Genomic DNA, 19,194 nt, shown 5'->3' with positions numbered 1-19,194 from the left:
GATTAAATACCAAATAAATACCAGACCAATCCAACTTGCCGCTTCTCGACGCCGCGAGGGGCAAGTGCCGGACCTGCGCAGCTTTCGCCGCGTCTGACAGCCGGCGCCTAGGCTTACCAACCAGACGTCTTAGCCCAACTCTGCGAGGATCGCCGCCTCGTCTTATGAGCAGGCACCCAAACCAGAACCAGAAAAATAAAGCACCTTCGGGCTTACCTTTCGCAGTCGTCCGCCAGGTGCGGGGGTCGGGCACGAACCGATGACTCCCCGAGAATCACTCGGTGCCGGCGTGGAGTGGATCAGAACGCGAACCGCCCCAGCCACCTTCGGAGTCCTGCCGCGGTCGCCAGAAAACTGTTGCCCGATCCGAAGAAAACACAAACAACCGAAGTCGTTTATGCGGTGCTTTATTTAGGGCCCAGGAGCCTGTGGACTAGCATCCAAAGACAGAGCCCCATTTCACAGAAAAATCACAGGGTTTTTATATGTTTTTGACGTGATTTCTTCATTATCACAATTTATTACTTTCCTTCCACTACCAGGTACGATTATCTCTCTGACATTTAAATCTTGCCAACAGGTGCATTCCTGGATTATCTCCTAGTGACACTACTTACATTGCAAATTCCGCTATACAGTTCATCTGCAGGTTACATGCGGCCTACCAAGCCTTAGCATAACTACTACTAATGTCAACTAATGCTAACTGTTAACGTTTGCTACTACCTTAATAATACAGTTTATTGAATCAAATGGCAACAATGTCACAATGGACTTTGGGCACCGCAAGGTCCCGCGTCACCATGGCCCCTGACGCACTGTGCCTGTGTCACAAAGGGCACCCCAGCACCCCGTGCCTGTGTCACAAAGGCCACCCCAGCACCCCGTGCCTGTGTCACAAAGGCCACCCCAGCACCCCATGCCTGTCACAAAGGCCACCCCAGCACCCCGTGCCTGTGTCACAAAGGCCACCCCGGCACCCTGTGCCTGTGTCACAAAGGGCACCCTGGCACCCCGTGCCTGTGTCACAAAGGCCACCCCGGCACCCTGTGCCTGTGTCACAAAGGCCACCCTGGCACCCCGTGCCTGTGTCACAAAGGCCACCCCAGCACCTGGTGCCTGTGTCACAAAGGCCACCCCAGCACCCCGTGCCTGTGTCACAAAAGCCACCCCAGCACCCCATGTCTGTGTCACAAAGGCCAACCCAGCACCCCGTGCCTGTGTCACAAAGGGCACTTCGGCACCCCGTGCCCGTGTCACAAAGGCCACCCCGGCACCCCATGCCTGTGTCACAAAGGCCAACCCAGCACCCCTTCAACAGCCCAAGGCACCAGGAGCGGCCTGGAGCAGCCCAGGTCTTGGGGGATTGCAGCCCCTTCTTCTGAGCCGCTCCTTCAAATGATCAGGAGCCCCTGGGGCCAAGTGAAGGTGCAAAAGGAGACCGTGTGTGTCTTCCTTTGAAAGACAGGGGCCTGCTAAGGGAGGCAGGAGACTCCTTTGCAATGGAAAATGTAAACCCCCTCACTCCCAATTATTATCCCTTTGAAAGGCACTCTCTGGCAAATATAGGAGGACAGGAAGAACAGTTTGTGCTGCTTTTGCATGAATTTCTATTTGGTGAGCAGGGAAGAAGCCCTCCATGGAAATGATTTTACTGAGAGGAGCTGCTAAGCGAGAGCTGCCTCTGTGCCAAGCAAAATCCAAGAGCTGGCTAGCTGTGGGAACTGACTACCTATTAAAGCATTTAAAAAGCTGGATCCACCTCTGTGAGACTGACATTTTGCAGACAGGCAAGCCCAGGAAATCTCTCTCTTGCTTCCACCTTTGAGGAGGTACCCAGCTGCCGGTCGGGCCGGGCCCCGCTGCACTGCGGCCCTTGCAGTCGTGCTGACAGTGGCCACAACAATCCTTAAAACTTCAGGGTCCCCTGACACCTGGGCAACCGAGGAGGAAATTAAAGGAGTGGGTTCGCTGGAGTCCCCAAAACCAACTGGAATAGGAAAATCAAGTAGGGATGAGGCCCATAAAGCCTGCGCAGCACAGGAGCAAAGTGCAAAGACCAGGACTAGGGGCAGACACAACAATATCTAGGGGAGGTGTGAGGGCGCAGTCTGAGGGGATGGATCCAGACACAGACTGGGGTTAGAAAGATGCAAAATACTGCGACGAATTGCAACCAGTCGGGGGAGAGATACGGGAAGATTCTAGAAACATAACTTTCAGTGGGGTGACTTGATGAACGTATGAATTGCCATCAAGCCTTTGGCAAGCGCTTCCCAAGGCTTGAACTCAAAGCCTGCTGCTTCAGGGCTGAAGTCTTTCTGGCCCCGTGTCCCAGAAGGGCTGAATCGCACAGGCTCGGCCTGGTGGGGTCGGGTCAGCCCCGGCAGTGACTGGATGGGGACGGGAGGCTGCGGGACCCCGGTTGAGGCTGGGCTGGACCACGGCTGCTCACACCTTGCCGAGCCTAAGCCATGCCCCGCTGCCAGCCCCCGCTGAGCTGGAGTCCGCTGGGCTCCAGGAGGAGCTCCGGGTGGGTCCTGTCAGCTCCAAAGAGGAGACACAATTCAGCTTTGCAGCACACACTGCAGAGCTGGGGCTTCCATCCTCATGAGAGTAGCCAGGAGGCGTTGTTTTGGCTCACTGTCTAGGGGCGTCAGTCCTTTCCAGTCCTCTTTAGGTCATGGTGATGCAGGAAGATGGTTTCTAAGCAGGCCTAGGTGATGCAGGGAGATGATCTTTCATCATAGCTTCCTAGAATATGTTTCCTTGTCCTTTTATTCCTCTGTTAGCTCATTGTTTTGGTGTCCTGCATGCCTCAGTTTGTATATTACTCGGTTTCACAGCTTCCTGGGAGTTTCTTTGTTCTAGTGTGGCACAGCATCCATGGGAGTTGCCTCCTTCTGTGGCATACCTTTCTAATGGGTTGCTTTTGTTAGTTCGATTTAGCCCCCGTGGGAGCAGCTCTGTTACAAGGTAGCAGGGAAGTAAGGGGAAAGGGTACAGGAATGTCTCATAAGAACCTTTAAACACTTCAGAAACTGGGAAGTAATTAACATTACTAATAACCATCAGAGTAAACAAGGGATACAAGGTTTACAAATGGGATAAGAACATTAACTGTACCTAACTAATCACAGTATTTTATCCTGGGTGGATTTATTGAGAGATTTTGTTCATGACATGTGCCTGCAAGGATGCAGCACCTCTCTGAGCTGGGGGAGAGGCCAGGGCTGCACAGGGGGGATGTTGTTGGCAGCTCCATGAGGACGCTCTGGGACGCTGCCCTGGGGTGTCCAGTGCAGCGGGGATGGATCAGCCCCTGCTCTGCTGCTCCTTCCCATCTCCCCCAGGGACCTTGCAGAGCCCCAGCCATGCTGTTTGCCCCCAGCCTGCCCACGGCCACCCTGGGGCTGCTCACGGGGGTTTTCTGTGCTGAGCTTTGGCCTGGGCGTGTTCTTGAGAGAGCCTGGGCAAGGAGCCTGGAGCCCCCAGGCCCTGCCCTGAGGCGTCAGCGCTGCCCCAGCAGTGCCCATGGCCTGTCCCTGCTGCAGCCCCGGCACTGCCACCCCCAGGGCTGTGCCCGGCCCCGAGAGCACTCAGGCCCTGCAGCAACACCAGGGCCAGGAGGGCAGCGGGGCAGTGGCACGGGAGCAGCACTGGCAACACCAAGTGCTGCTGCTCCTGGGCACAGCTGCTGTGCCAGCACTGATCTGCCCCCAGCTCTGCACACAGACACTGCTGCTGCAGCTCCAGAGAAGAGAACAAAAGGGGGATCTCTAGAGAACACTTTGCTGGGAGATCCTTTATTTCATTTAAAGCCAGCAAGAGCACAGCTCCTCATTGGCACAGTCTGGCCACAGGGACGGTGGAGGGAGAAACAAAATGAGAAATGGCATAAATAATGACATTTTATTGTGGACAATATTGAAAAGTAAAACAACAGAAAAGATCCTTCAAAATTAAACCATTAAGAAATATCAAAGGTGACTTTTATTACAAGTGATTTGCAAAAATTGGCCAGCAGTTTAATGTTTCTGATACCATCCAGTCATCATTCTCCACACTGCAGCCTTGAGCTCCTGGTTCCTCAAGCTGTAGATGAAGGGGTTCAGGGCTGGAGGCACCACCGAGTACAGAATTGACACTGCCAGATCCAGGGATGGGGAGGAGATGGAGGGGGGCTTCAGGTAGGCAAATGCTGCAGCGCTGATAACTAGGGAGAGCACGGCCAGGTGAGGGAGGCAGGTGGAAAAGGCTTTGTGCCGTCCCTGCTCAGAGGGGATCCTCAGCACAGCCCTGAAGATCTGCACATAGGAGAAAACAACGAACACAAAACAGCCAAGTAGCAAACAGACACTGACTGCAATGAGCCCAAGTTCTCTAGTGTAGGAATTGGAGCAGGAGAGCTTGAGGATCTGTGGGATTTCACAGAAGAACTGGTCCAGGGCATTTCCATGGCACAGGGGCAGGGAAAATGTATTGGCCGTGTGCAGCAGTGAATAAAGAAAGCCACTGGCCCAGGCAGCTGCTGCCATGTGGGCACAAGCTCTGCTGCCCAGGAGGGTCCCATAGTGCAGGGGTTTGCAGATGGACACGTAGCGGTCGTAGCACATGATGGTCAGCAGGGAAAACTCTGCTGAGATGAAGAACAGAAAGAAAAAGAGCTGTGCCACACATCCTGTGTAGGAGATGTCTCTGGTGCCCCAGAGGGAATTATGCATGGCTTTGGGCACAGTGGTGCAGATGGAGCCCAGGTCAGTGAGGGCCAGGTTGAGCAGGAAGAAGAACATGGGGCTGTGCAGGTGGTGGCTGCAGGCTACGGCGCTGATGATGAGGCCGTTGCCCAGGAGGGCAGCCAGGGAGATGCCCAGGAAGAGGCAGAAGTGCAGGAGCTGCAGCTGCCGCGTGTCTGCCAATGCCAGCAGGAGGAAGTGGCTGATGGAGCTGCTGTTGGACATTTGCTGTGGCTGCACATGGGGACCTGTTCATGAAGAAAAAGAGCAGTGACAAGTCAGGAGAGGCTGGGACTCACCCACCTTTGTTCCTGCTCTGGGAAAACTTCATCCAGGTCCCCGCTTGAGCTCCAGCTGTGCTGTCTGAGTGTGCCAGGAGCAGCCAGGCCCGTGCCTGGGGGCTCTCCAGGAGCCATCCCTGCCCTGCTGCCCTGGGTTTGTAGCCATGCAGGAGAGGGACATGGCTGGAAATTCAGGATTTGTTAGGGGATTCACTCCTAATGCAGAAAGATTTGTTGCCATCTGCACACACACTTCTAAATTATAGCAGGAGTTGCTTTTAGGAATTGTCTTCTTACCCACAAATCATTCCTGGTTCTGTGAGGTCAGAAATCCCCAGCATTTCTGCTGCACTCAGAGTTTGCCACCGAGAGATGTGAGAGGCAAAGGATTCCCTGTGGCTTAGGGAAGGTGAGGGGCTGGATGGGCTTGTTCCCAACTGCCCTGGGTTTGCACCTTTGGCTGGAATCAGAGCACAATCACACTCCTGTGTCACCCTGGAATAAACCAGAGCCTGCCCAGAGCAGAGGGATCCCTGAATGTCTCACTCTCTCTAAAGGTCTCTGGGCAAGGGCTCAGCACCCCCCTCTGTCAAGGACACTCACGGCTCCCTTGGCAGAGCCAACAGCATTTCCTCAGCTGTGGCATCTCTGCCCTTCCCTGTGGGACATTCAGGGAACTCTGAGAGGCTCTGGCACAGATTTGCAGCCAGGAGGGCAGCTCAGAGCTTGGAAGGACACAGCAAGGAGATCCCCAGGTGTGCCCATGATGGGATCTCAGGGAGGGGGCTCAGCTCCTTCCCCTTTCCCATGGACTGCTTTGCCCACAGCCCCACAGGTCACAGGGAAGCTGGGACACCCCATTCCCATGGACACACCTGCCTGGCAGCAATCCCAAGGGCAGGGCCTGACTCAGCTGCTGCAGATGGCAGAGGCTCCCTGAGAGCCCCAGATACCAATGACAATATCAGAGCAGTGCATTTAGGCTGTTTAGGAGGCTCCCAGCAGAGAGACTGAGCACCCAAACTTACAATTCTGGCATCTCTATAAATGTTCAAACATCACTTTGATATTCCTGGTGTGTCACTTTCAACTCAGAATGTCCTGTGATTCTGGGATTACAATTCTTCTGCTTCTCTCATCCCCTTGTTATCTAAAATAAAAAGAGAAAAAAACTCCTTGAAACAGTGTTAGAACAGTAAAGTAAGAAACAGACTTTTATTGGAAACTTCCAGGTATCCCAGTGGAGATGTGGGACACCCGGCCCCTTATTTCAACAATTTATTAAGGTTGACTAATTATGATATTTAACAGAAACATTCAATAGAAGATTCAGTTACCCCAGTTACACACCCCAGGGTCAACCCACTGGAGCAGGTCCAAGGGCTACTTTGCCCCACTTTCTGTTATGACTGTTCATATTCTGGTTAAAAAACAATATGTTCTTCTTGTAGCTCCTCTCCCTGATGATAAGACTATACAGTATTTCAGAAATATATTTAGAAGATGAGATTATTGTTCTAAAATCTAAGAGAAAGGTTAGGAAACATACTAGAGTTAATTAAGGATAATAGTTATATAAGTATATAATAGTAGTTTAATAGAGTTAATTAAGGATTCTAATTTTATATCTATATAATAACAGTTTACAGATCTAAAAGTATATCAAACATATATAAAAAGCAAAAGTCTTTTTGTCATCTTCTCAACTTTCCCACCCTGCTTAAAGCAAGAAATTGAAAACAGTCTCAGGAAAGCTCCTGATCTTGACAGCAATCTGAGTCTCACCTTCTTTTGGGAAGTGTCCTCCAGAGCTGTGCCCAGGCAGGTCTGGAGCTGGGAGCAGCCCTGCCCCACACAGCCCCTCTCAGCAGCAGCACCTGCCCTGCTCAGGGTGGCTCCTTCCCCCCACAGCTTCTCCCCAGCGCTGGGAGCAGCTCCCCGGGCCGGCTGAGAGCTGTCCCTGGCAGGCAGCAGAGTCCCTGCCCCAGCACAGCACCCTGGGCTGCAGGACCCTGCTCTGCAGGACAGCCCTGGGCACCCCTGGCTGCTCTACACAAGAGACAGGCACAGAATGTACTCACAGAGTCTGTAGGCACTGGCATGTTCCAGCTTGAGGAGATGCCTCCAGGAGCTGCAGCTGCATTGTCCTGCAGCCAGAGGCTTCCTGTGTCAAGGGCTGGCAGTGATTCTGCCCCAGGCACTTCTCAGCACCTTCCCAGCCCTGACTGATTGAAGCTCTCTGTGCCTCTGGGCTGTGCCCAGGGTGGCTGCAGGCAGTGCCCCAGCCCTGCTGGGCTGGCAGAAGAGCTGCTCAGCAAGAGAAATGTGCTTTTGAAGCTCTTCTTGGTTTCCAGGAGCTGCCTCTGTGCCAGGAGCCCAGCCCAGCTCAGCAGCACAGACACAGCAGCAGGACTTTAATGAGCCTCTTGGGGCTTTGTGCTGAGGCCCTGAACATCAGTCCCTGAGAGGGAGGGGAAGAAAGCTCTCAAGAACTCCAAGTCAGAATCCAACTCCAAAGTTTCTTTCACTTTTAATGGGTCCCACTGAGGGACTTGGCTGAGAAAGTGTCCCCAGGCCCCAAGCAGAGCAGAGAACTGGAGGCACTGATGACAGGTGGGGACAAAGAGAAGCCAAGTCTTGGTGCCCTGGGCCACAGCAGCCAATGCTGTGCCAGCAAGGGCTGTGAGGAGACACCTTGTCCTGAGGCCCTGGGGCCTCCTGGCACAGCCCCAGCAAGGCTGGCCACTGTCACCCCCTTGGCCTGCCCTCAGCATCCCCCCTAGCCCACATGCCAGTGGCCTCAGGGATCTGCTGGAAGGAGTCCCTGGGGAGCCTTGCTCAGGAATGGCCCTGGGGGGCTCCTTCATGCTCCCAGGGACTGCAGCTTTTTCAAAGGACTTTGGCTTTTGCTTTGGTGTCTTTGAGAGGTTTGTGCAATCCTGGCCTCCAATTATCTGCTGTAATTAGTCCCTTGAGAGGCTTTGTCAGTAACAACACTCAGTGGGGCTCATTAATGCATCAAGGTACTTCAGGTTCTTAAGGTACTTTCCTTTTTCCTTCCCACCCTGAGTCTCTGAGAAGTTTGTGCAATCATGGCCCCAATTATCTGCTTTAACGAGTCCCTTGGGAGCTTTGCATTGACACTCAGTGGGGCTCATCAATACTTTGAGATACTCAGGGCTTTTTCAGCTACTTTGGATTTTCCTTCCCACACTGAGTCTCTGGGAGGTTTTTGTGCAATCCTGGCCTCCAGTTCTCTCCTCCAAGGAGTCCATGAGGAGCCTGTGTTGGGGATGGACCTCAGTGGCACCCATTACTGCTTCGAGAAACTTTGGGCTTTTCCACTGACTTGGACTCTTGGAAAGGTTTGTGCAATCTCCTGAGGTTCAAGGGCTCAGCACCAAATGCACCACGGGGCTCATTAGGATCAAGCAAGTCCTAACAAACCATGGCTGTGCCTTGATTTCCCTCTGGTCTGGTGCAGTTCTTAGGAAAGTTTCCTACAATAATTATGGAGAAATAGTTCAAAGAGCTTCTAAGAAATATGAATTCCTATTTTAAAGGGTGTCTTTTATTCCTGTTCCCTTTAGAGCAGAGATGATTGCAGCATTCAGTGATGGATATTGATCCAGGGTCTCTCCTAAGGAGGTCTGGCCAGGTCAGAGAAGCTGTGCCTTGAGGTCTGACCCAGTGTGGACAACCTTGCTCCACATTCCCCAGCCCCATCCTGCCTCTCCTCACTCCCCTGGGACCTGCTTTGCTCACAGAACTGGCTGTACTCAGGCAAAGAGGGGTTTTCCTTCTTTGATTTTAGCAATCTAAAACTGCTGAGTTTCCCCATGGAAAACAGACACCCTCCTCAAGTGTGTGCCAAGCACAAGGTGCCACCAAGGAGGTTCCCCTTCCCCAAGGCAGAACCACACAAGGAATGTTTCAGACACACAGGGAGTTCTACAATAAACACAAATGCAGAGTTGGCTGAAGGCAGAATTAGAGCAGCTGCTGAAGGACAGACAAGCTTTGAACTCCTTGCAGCTGAAAGCACCAAGTGGGTTGTTGGGAGGTGAGTGAGTGAGGCAAGAGTGAGGGAAGGGAAATGCAGAGAGCCCTGGAAGTGTTTCTGTGCAGACAGGCTGTGGGGAAGGGCACTGCAGAGCTGCCCTGGGCCAGCTGTGAGGGTGGATTATCATCCCAACCTGCACTGGGCCATTGCAAGGGGCTGTTGTCGTGGACACTGCACTGACCCCACTGCTGGGTTTGGGTGCCACGGCAGCCCTCATCAGATCTGAAAACTTAAATCAAATTATTCCCAAGGGCTTGGCTTGTTGAGGTGTTCTGAATGTGAGTGAGCCCTGGGGCACTGAATTCCTGAGCTGAAGAGCTGAAGGCTGAACAAGCCTCTGGAGAAATAAAACTCAGCAGCAGCAGCAGCCTCCAAGTTGCTGAGGATGTCAGCAGCCCCCACTGAGGCCATCCCTGCCCCGAGACCCTGGGGGAATGGGCAGACAAGGAGAGCGTCCCTGGGGCTGGGGAAGCAGAACTCAGAGGCACCAGGGGCTCCAGGTGGGAAATGGAGTGTGGAATGGGGCTGTGAAAGCCCTGCCTGGGCTGTGCCAAGCAGGACAGACAAGCCCTGACCCCATCCCCCAAACAATTCTCTCAAGGAGACATTTAAAAGGAATTACAATTGTTTGTGTCCTCTGAGTTGCATGCACTGGAGAAATAATGATAAGAGATGTTAAAGAGGTCAAAAACAGAAAACAGTCTTTACTGGTAAATCAGAGAAAGTTTGACAAATGGTTTAATACGACATTCAATCCACAAAAAACATTTCTCAAAGCATTAACTTGGCCCATTCAACTTCACAAACTATGAACCCATTCAATTTTAAGTGAATCAAAATTTGCAAGAGGACAGAAATAGAAGAAGACACAGAAAGAGAAAAAGACAAAGAAGATACAGAGAAGCACTCACACAGCTACCAACTCCTGGATTCCAGCGATGTTGAGGTAGAAATTCCAAGAGGAGGTGGGGTCAAGATGTGTGTTTGCCTTGTGGTCAGCCTTAAATACCACTTGGTCTCCCTGGGTACTTTCTCCAGGTGGGATTTCCGATCATTTGGTCACTCAGGAGCTGGGCTGGGGGCTCCAGAGGTGGGTGTGGAGCATTGCCTTTGGTGTGCCAGGGACTGGCAGACACTGCTGGGCTGGGATAGAGGCTCTGGGGGGATTTGGGTTCCAGGACAGTGCAGTGCTGGGGTTACAGGGCAGAGCAAGGCTGGACAAGCCCCTTCCTCTCCTTTGAAACACAAAATGCTTCCAGCCAAAATCTCCTCCAGTCTCTCACAACAGGCAACGTTGGAGGTGGAATCCCAATTCTGGCCATGGATACCTGGCTAAGAAGGTCAGTTCTTTAAAATAGGAAGGAAAGAGGCCCAGTGTTTGGAAAGCAGGATAGAGCTGGACATCAGGAGGCCAAGGCCAGCCTGACTTGTCAGTAATGGCAGATTTTGTCTGGGAGCAGTCTTTGGATGTAGGGAATGTTGGAGGTGGAATCCAAATTTTGGCCATGGATGCCTGGAGAAGCAGGACAGTTTTTTCCCATAGGAAGGAATTCACAGTGCCTTAGTGAATTTAGTGTTTTACTAACAGATGAGAAGAGACCCTCAACATGTCAAGGTCAGTTGGACCAGTCAGGAGGCCCCTGGGAGGCCAAACCAGCCAGACCTGTTCTGTGTTCCCTTGATTTTATGGGGCCCCATAGAGTCACAATGGACCCTTACTTCCATGGGGCCCTTCAGTGTCATAAGGGTGCTGTGATTCCATGGGATCCTGCAGTGTCATAGTGGAGCCCTGATTATAAGAAGACCTGCAGTGTCATAGTGGACTCTTGATTCCATGGAGTACCACAGTGTCACAATGGCCTCAGGATCCATCAGGCCCTGCAGTGTCACAATGGTCCCAGCGATTCCATGTGGCCTTGCAGTGTCACAATGGTCCCTGTGGTTCCACAGACCCCTCAATGTCATGTGACTCCTCTGTTCCATGAGGCCTGAAATGTCACAATGGACCTTGGCGGTTTGCAGTGTCACAAAGGTCTCCTTTGGCTCCACAGTGTCACCATGGACCACTGATAACAGGAGGCCCCTCAATGTCACAATGGACCTTTGGTTCCATGCAGCCCTGCAGTGTCACAAAGGCCTCTTGGTTTCATGAGGCCCCACAGTATCCCAATGGTCCTCTTGGTTCTGTGGGGACCACAATGGTCTCACTGGTTCCATAAGGCCTCACAGTGTCACAATGCTTTGTTTATTTCATGGAGCCCCACAATGTCACAGATGTCCCTTGGTTCCATGGGCCCTGTGCTGGTGCATTCCCCCCTCCCCTTCTCAGGCCGCCCTGCCAGCTGAGAAATGCTCCTTGGGTCTGGGCCTTGGCCAACAGCCCCTGGGCTCAGCTCCTCTGCAGCTCATCAGAAACACTGTCTGCTCCCAGGTACTGCTGCTGCCCAAGCAGCTCCTGCTTGCTTCAGGAGCAGCCCTGGGAACTGTTTCTGTTCCCTCCGTGGCACAACATCCCTGTTCTCAGCCTTGCAAAGAAAGCTGTTGATGCCAAGTGCGGCCAGGATGAAACATTGCTGTGCCTGAAGCCCCTCTCTTGGGGCCCTACAAACAGCGCTCCAAAAGGAGCCCCTTGCAGCTCTCCTGGGCCAGCCACCTCCCTCTGAGTGAGGCCTCTGTGAGCCGGGAACTCTCCTGTTTGCTGCACTCGAGGCATCCCCGAACAAGGACGGAGCCTGGGCCGATCCCCCCACTCCTCCAGGCTCAGCCCTTCGCCCGCTGGGGAGATGCCAAAGCATCCACAGGGAGCATTTCCCTGCCCTGCAGGGGAATTTCTCACAGCTGCCTTGCACTGCCTCTTTGTGTCTGTGTGCACACACCAGTGCTGTGCCCTGGAAAATGTGGCAGAAATGCTGTTCTCAGAGGGGTTGGAGTGTCTTGGAGATCTCAGTCAGTCAGGCCTGTGAGGAAGGTTCAGTCACGAGGTATAAGCTAAGTTAAACACTGTGTAGTGTTTTCCTTTTGCTCCATTGTTGTTTAATATAAATTATAAGCTAATTTAAATACTGTTTAGTATTATTCCTCTGTTAATTCGCTCAGTCATAGGTTGTAAGTTAGGTTAAATACAGTAAATGCTGTTGTTTTGCTAAATTGTGACATTTGAGGTTTCAGTTAAGGTTAAGATATAACTGAAGTCCTGTTAAGTTTGAGCTCTGTTTACTGAGCCAACTCTGGGATGTTGTCATGTGTTGTTATACAGCTGTACTGTGATGTCACAGAAGACTATGATGTCAAAAATTCAACCTGTGATGTCACAGTCTGGTCTGTGATGTCACATCCTGGTCTGTGATGTCACAGAGCCACCCTCTATGATGGCAGTCTCTGCTCAATGGCCTCACACCATCATTTATGAAGTCACAGCCAACTCCGTGATGTCATAACCCCATCAGTGATGTCACATAATGCTCTCTGTGATGTCATACAGATACCCTGTAATGTCACAGCACATACTTTGACCTCACAACCAGGTCTATGATGTCATACAGCCATGCCATGATGTCACAGCCTTCTCTGTGATGTCACACAGTCCCCTCTATGATGCCATAGCTGCTCAGTGACCTCACACAACAAACTCTGTGATGTCACAGCCCCATCTGTGACCTCACACAACCCACTCGGAGCTGTCACACAGCCCCTTTCTGACATCACAGCTGCTCTGGGGCTCCAGGACACAGCCACAGAGGTGCTGCTGTGACACAGCCCCCTCTGGCACATCCCCCAGCCCCTGCCAGTGCTGAGCCCCTGGGAGCTCTGTCTGGGCCTGCTCGTGTCCCTGAGCTGCCCTGGCAAGGCCCCAGCCCTGCTGGGCTGTGCTCAGGAGCTGCTCCTGGCGAGAGCTGTCTCTCTGCTGTGGTCTGTTCCCATGGCAACATCTGCCCCATTGTTATGGTGTGTTTCCATGGCAACCATCAGTAGCCCCCTGTTGCTATGGTCAGTCCCTTGGCAGCTCCATGGAGACCCCATGCCAGGGGTGGTTGCCATGGACACCAGCTCAGGCCTGGAGCCAGAGCCCATTGCCATGGCAACCATTTGCAGTCCCATCCCCAGGCTCATGGGATCACAGAGCCACAGAATTGGCTGAGTTGGGAGGGACCCATGGGGATCCTCCAGTCCAACTGCTGGCCCTGCACAGGACACCCCAACAATCCCAGCCTGGGCCTGGCAGCGCTGGCCAAACGCTGCTGGAGCTCAGCCAGCCCTGGAGCTGGGAGCCTTCCCTGGGGAGCCTCTTCAGTGCCCCAGCAGCCCCACGGGAAAAACCTTTTCCTCACATCCAGCCTAAACCTGCCCGCCTCAGCTCCAGCCACTCCCTCCACTCCTGTCCCTGGGCACCAGAGGGAAGAGGTTCCCACAGCCCCCAGCCAGGGACCAGCTCCCAAGGCTGCTGCCCATGGCAACCAGGCCTGGCAGCAGCTGGGATGCTCGGTTTCCATGGGCTGGGCTTCAGGAATGGCATTCCCCAATTTCCTGTTCCTGCTAAAATCGCACTGCTGCTCGCTTCCTTCCCGCCTCCCATGGAAAGCAGAAAAGGCAAAGATCCCATGCTGGGATAAGAACAATTTATTGAGAACAGATGCAAGATAAGGAACAAACAGGAACAGAAACAATTTGGATAACAGAAGGCATAAGACAAACTATTCACAGGGAAAACTAAAATGCTACCAACTGGCTCTTCCTGGCTACGTATCTCCTCCTACCAAGAAAGGACACTCTTCTCCTCTGGTGAGAGAGAGGGAGTCCTTTTCCTGCCCCTGGCAATGACCTGATATGGGATTAAATATAATGACAGGGACATGGTCCAACCCTAATGTTCTTTCATCTCACATTATGTCATTGCCATGGGCAGGAAAAGGTACAAGTGTCTTCCCAGCATGGATCACAGGGAACATGGATCACCAGGTGTCTTCCCAACATGGATCCTCCAAGGGGGGATGAAGCTGGAGCAGTGCACAAAGCTCTTCTGGCACTTGGGGCACTTGCAGGGCTTCCCTTATTGGTGCCTCCGTTGGTGTCTGGTCAAGGTAGAGCTCTGGGTGAATCTTTTCCCACACTGGGGACACTCGTAGGGTCTCTCCCCAGTGTGGATGCGCCGGTGCCTGATGAGGGTGGAGTTGTGCTGGAAGCCCTTCCCACAGTCGGGGCAGCGGAAGGGCCTCTCATCCGTGTGAATCCGCTGGTGCTGGACGAGATTGGAGCTGACCCGAAACCTCTTTCCACACTCAGGACACTCGTAGGGCCTCTCCCCAGTGTGGATGTGCTGGTGACGGATGAGTTCAGAGCTGCAGCTGAAGCCCTTCCCACATTCCCCACACTTGTAGGCCCATTCCCCAGTGTGGATCATCTGGTGGCGGATCAGGCTGTTGCTCTGGCTGAAGCTCTTCCCACACTCCAAGCACTTGTAGGGCTTCTCCCCATCCTGAAGCTGCTCATGGACCACCAGCTCAGAGCCTTGGCTTGATCTCTGGCCACCTTCCCAGCACAGGGTGGGTCTTTCCTCCTCAGAGCACCCTGGGATGGGTTTGGAGCCCCTCCTCCTGCGGGATCTCTGAAGCTTTTCTTCCCTGCTTGACTCCTGTGCTGTGGAGCTGCTCAAAATGGCCTCTTCCATGAGGTTCTGCTGCAGGGATTTGTCTTCCCTGGTCTCCATCCTCAGCTCCTTGTCTGGGGGAGGAAGGACAAGGAGAGGATAAGATTTGTCTCCATGCCAGAGGGAAGGGGAAGGAGATCCCCCCCAGTGCGTCCCCGGCAGGACGGCGTCGGCAGCGGGGTTGTCCTGCAGCCAGGGGCCATGCTGGGCTGGGAGATGGAGCAGGAGAGAGGGGGAAAGGGGCACTGACTTCCTCCTCACCTGCCTGGGTGTCCCAGGGCATCTTCCTCTTCCTCACAGCCTTCCTCTCCATCTGGCCAAGGTTTGGGAATGGGAAATCCTGGTTTGGGGAAATACAAGGGATGAGGACATTAGGTTAGATGTTTCTTTCTCTCAAAAGCTATCTCAAGAAGTCACTGGGCATCTGGTGCCCATATAAACCACCAAAACAGCATGATTCAGTCTCCAAAAATACACAAATGGCCAAGATTCAGCAAAAACACCCAAGCATGAATTTCCCCACTCTGGTCTCTTCACTGTGGGGTCCTGGAAGCCACCCCTGTCTGGATTGTTGTGGGTCAAGTTTGTATTGGTGTTCCCCCTCTCTGTCTGCTGGGGCTCCTGGCAAGCCAGGAGGTTCCCCCTCTCTGGCCTCACCACTTTGGCAACCCAGGAGTCCTGAGTGGTCAGCACTGTCTGGGCTCCCTGTTTCAGGCTCCTGGGGTATCCCTGGGCCCCCTTGTTCATGCTCCCAACATCTGCAGGCTTCGGGAGCACCCCCAGCTCTGGCACTGCCCGTTTCTGCTGCCCCCATTGCCGCTTTCCCTGCCAGCCCTGCTGGTCCGGGCGATCCCCATGTGGCTCCGGGCTGACAATGCAGCCCCTGAGGCGGGCAGAGCAAGCCCCAGCACGGGGGGAGCCTGCATGCTCCGCTCCCTCGGCAGCCGCGCCCAGCCCCGGGCACAGAGCTCCGGCAGCCCCCATTGCCGCCCCCTCCCCAGAGACCCCCGGGGACCCCCGCAGCCGGGGCTGCCTCTGAGCCAGGCGGCCCCCGAGCCCGGCTGCGTGGCCAGGGGGGCACGGCGAGCCCGGGGCCGCTGTGCCAGCGCTTGTCCCGCTCTCCCTCAGCCTCTGCCCGGACCGGCCCGGCCCCCCGAGCCCCGCCAAGCCCCGCACGGCCACGGCCGGCCCGGGCCGTTCCCCTCGGAGCCCGCTGCGGACACGGAGCCGGCCCGGCCACACGGACCCGCCTGTGCTGGGGGCCCACGGGCCGCCCAGCGCTGCCCGGGCCTCGGCCCCGAGCACAGAGCTCTGCCCGGGGGGCTCCCGGCCCAAGGCGGCGGCTCCGGGCCCGCCCGGCCGCTCCCGGCTCCCACAGCCCGCCCGGGGCCGCCCCGCCCGGGCCGGGGCTGCGCCAGCGCTCCCCGCACCCGCGGGGCTGCAAACCGCTGGGCACAGCTCACAAAAAAACATTCCCCCAGCCCCACAAAAACACCAAAATCACAACCGGCCATCACCCCCCCACAAAAAAAAATCCAAACCCCAAACCCACAAACCGACCGCTTCCAGCCTCTCCTCCTGCGCCTTCCCAGGGATCCCAAGCCCGCGGGAATGCCCCCGGAGCGGGACAGAAAGCTGCTCCAGCCGAGGCACTTGGAACACCCTGGGCTCTCCTCTGGGGGCCCTACAACACCCGCCAGTGGAACCTCGCCGTGCAAAGGAACGATTTTGGTGCTCCCTGGGGAGGCCAGAACTGAAACTTTGTTCCTTTTCTTCGGGCCGGAGACCCCCGGGCTGTTTTCTGCACACACTTCCAGCCCCCAGCGCTTGCTGCAGCCGCTCCCTGCAAATGTCACACTGCCAGGGCCCTGTCCTTGCTGTCACCCGCTGTGGCTGGCCATGAACGCAGCTCCTGCATTTGCATTTCCAGCTGCTGTGCAACCAGAGCTGAGGGATCTGCAGCTGCCTGAATGCAAAACCTGGCAGAGGAGCCTCTCTCGAGGGGGAAATCTCCCCTTCCTGAGCCAGCCCGTGGCAATGCTGCCATTCTCTGCTGCTGCTGCTGCTGCTGGGGCACTCGGGGCTCTGCTGAGCAGGAAAGGTGACCCTGAACCAAGAGCTTTCCTTGGCTGCATCAAAGCCTCGGTGCACAAAGACCTTCCCAGTGCTGTGCTTGTTTGTTTTTTATAAATTAACTCCCCCTGTCAGCTCTGGGCAGAGCTCTGTAACTGTGTGTGACACTTGTCTGTGGCACTGTGGGGGTGGCCAAGGGGACCTTCCCGAGCTGTCTGCAGAGGAATCCACAGCAGCCCATCTTAGAGATTTTATTGATTAACAAGAGTCGAAATAGCTAATTAACAAATTTTATTAATCATAGCAAGCAAAACAAGGAGGCAATGCAGCGCTGGGCGACAGGGGGATCTCCGTCCTGCCAACTGCCGCGCCTACTGAGGTTCCAGCCAGTCCTTTTAAGTCGCTCACGAGCCTATCATTGCTATACTTCCGGAGCACTCCGCGCATGCTTTGAGGCTGTTGCTGGGGCATCTTGCTCCACTTCTGTTCTTCTTGGTTTTCGAGAAAGTACCGCTCGGAAAGTACCACTCGGAAAGTACCACCTGTACAAACATATCTTTACAAAAATAAGCTAACCACAATTTGCAAAAAAAGCTAACCACATCTTTGCTTAACAAACGAACATACCCTATGAACAAACATATTCTATTACAAGAACCACATCCCAGTTAATGAACAAACATAATTCATAACAGCCCAGGCCGGGGGTGCTCAGTGGCCGCTCAGTTCCGCTGACTGGACGCGGCTCTGGACGCTTCCCTTGGAGCATCTCCAGGGAGGGAACGCTGGGGCTGCCCCGGCTGTGGTGTCACTGCCAGGGGAACGCTGGGGCTGCCCCGGCTGTGGTGTCACTGCCAGGGGAACGCTGGGGCTGCCCCGGCTGTGGTGTCACTGCCAGGGGAACGCTGGGGCTGCCCCGGCTGTGATGTCACTGCCAGGGGAACGCTGGGGCTGCCCCGCTCCTGCCCCACCCCATCAGCTCTGCCAGCGCCTCCAGGGGACACAAAGGCTGAGCCAAAGGGTGAGAGTTGCACAAGGGGCTGAGCTGGGATCTGGGACCCATTGGGATCATGGAGTCCAGCCCCCGGCCCTGCACAGACACCCCAACAATCGCAGCCTGTGCATCCCTGGCAGCGCTGGCCAAAGGCTCCTGGAGCTGCGGCAGCCTCGGGGCCGTGCCCATTCCCTGGGGAGCCTGGGCAGTGCCCCAGCCCCCTGTGGGGGAAGAAGCTTTTGCTGATCTCCAGCCCAGCCCTGCCCTGGCCCAGCTCCAGCCGTTCCCTCGGCTCCTGTCCCTGCTCACCTGGGCAGAGATCAGAGCTTGCCCAGAGAAGCTGTGGCTGCCCCTGGATCCCTGGAAGTGTCCAAGGCCAGGTTGGAAAGGGCTTGGAACAGCCTGGGATAGTGGAAGGTGTCCCTGCCATGGCAGTTGATGGAATGATAAGGTTCACTTAAGATTTAAGGTGTCTTCCACCCCAAGGCATTCTGTGATTCTGTGATTTTGGGAGAGATGCTGAAGCTCTGGCTCAGCTTTATCTCAGCAAATGTCTGGACCCAGCAGCAGCCATGGGTGGGATCATCTCCTCCCTCTCGCTGTGGCTGTAACTCACCCAAGGGCAGTGTCATAAATTAAATTTGGACAACTAGGTCTATTGAGTTTACAGCAGTTTAATAACAAGAAAAAAAATGATACAATTTAGTGAATTGAATACAAGAATCCAATTTAATAAAAGAATACAATTTAGTGGATTGAATAGCAATTTGATATAGAAGGAATACAATTTAATAAAATAGTACAATTTAGTGAATATTGTTATAAATACACTCGAGAGAGTGTTAAAGTTTAATAAAGGGAAGTTTTATTAATTATAGCAAGCAAGCAATAAGCAAAAGACAGCGCTGGACAGCCGGGAAGCGATCCCGCTTCACCGCGGCCGTGCTTCCGTTTTCCGTGTGTCTCCTTTTAATCAGTCCGGCTCTCCGGGCTCTCCTGTGACGTGTCTTTCCTCGAGTATTTCTGCACATGCGCCTTCATCGGTCTAGGGGTTCGGTCGTTTGGTCTTTACTTTATCTTCCTTTAACCTTTCTTCACTGTTCTCTGTAAAGGCTTAGCTCAGTAATTTTTTGGAATGCAAGGAATCTTAGCAAGGACATGATAAACGTCAGTAGCTATACAAGCATCAGTTACTATGCATACGTAAGTAACTATCGTAAGTAAGTAAGGGGTAAGTAACAATCTTGATTTTACAGAATATAACATTACAGGATATCATATCTGCATGTTTAGTCGAACAAAAGGGTCTCTGTTTATCACAATCCCCCCTTTTTCTATTCCCTACTTTTGTTCGCTAAATCTTTGCAATTCTTTTTTACTTAGTTCTAAATAATCTTCGGTTT

General features: G+C 53.9%; 2 protein-coding genes and 1 pseudogene across 2 annotated transcripts; 1 reads left to right on the top strand and 2 right to left on the bottom strand.

Annotated features, from left to right (window-relative positions):
• Nucleotides 1–19,194, top strand: part of LOC131586345 (uncharacterized) — a 982,094-nt pseudogene that overhangs the window by 398,843 nt on the left and 564,057 nt on the right.
• On the bottom strand, nucleotides 4,029–4,961 carry LOC131586412 (olfactory receptor 14J1-like). Its single transcript, XM_058853241.1, has one exon. The coding sequence runs from the start codon at nucleotides 4,959–4,961 to the stop codon at nucleotides 4,029–4,031; it is 933 nt and encodes a 310-aa protein (XP_058709224.1).
• On the bottom strand, nucleotides 14,128–15,708 carry LOC131586237 (zinc finger protein 3-like). Its single transcript, XM_058853128.1, has 2 exons — nucleotides 15,382–15,708; nucleotides 14,128–14,538 (listed from the first exon to the last, which is right to left on the bottom strand). Exons 1-2 carry the CDS (start codon nucleotides 15,706–15,708, stop codon nucleotides 14,128–14,130), a joined length of 738 nt encoding a protein of 245 aa, XP_058709111.1.

The sequence above is a fragment of the Poecile atricapillus genome, chromosome 19, assembly GCF_030490865.1.
Source record: "Poecile atricapillus isolate bPoeAtr1 chromosome 19, bPoeAtr1.hap1, whole genome shotgun sequence".
NCBI classification, from domain to species: Eukaryota; Metazoa; Chordata; class Aves; order Passeriformes; family Paridae; genus Poecile; species Poecile atricapillus.
The sequence above is the reverse complement of the archived record's forward strand: the minus strand, read 5'-3'. Positions and strand labels throughout refer to the sequence as shown.

What these genes read in the sequence shown, in the direction of transcription:
- LOC131586412 (XM_058853241.1), bottom strand. Translation starts at nt 4,961, where the DNA reads ATGTCCAACAGCAGCTCCATCAGCCACTTCCTCCTGCTGGCATTGGCA.
- LOC131586237 (XM_058853128.1), bottom strand. Translation starts at nt 15,708, where the DNA reads ATGGGGGCTGCCGGAGCTCTGTGCCCGGGGCTGGGCGCGGCTGCCGAG. An exon ending in ACTCCTGGGTTGCCAAAGTG is followed by an intron (nt 14,539 to 15,381) that starts GTGAGGCCAGAG and finishes GGGGAGAAGCCC; the next exon opens with TACAAGTGCTTGGAGTGTGG.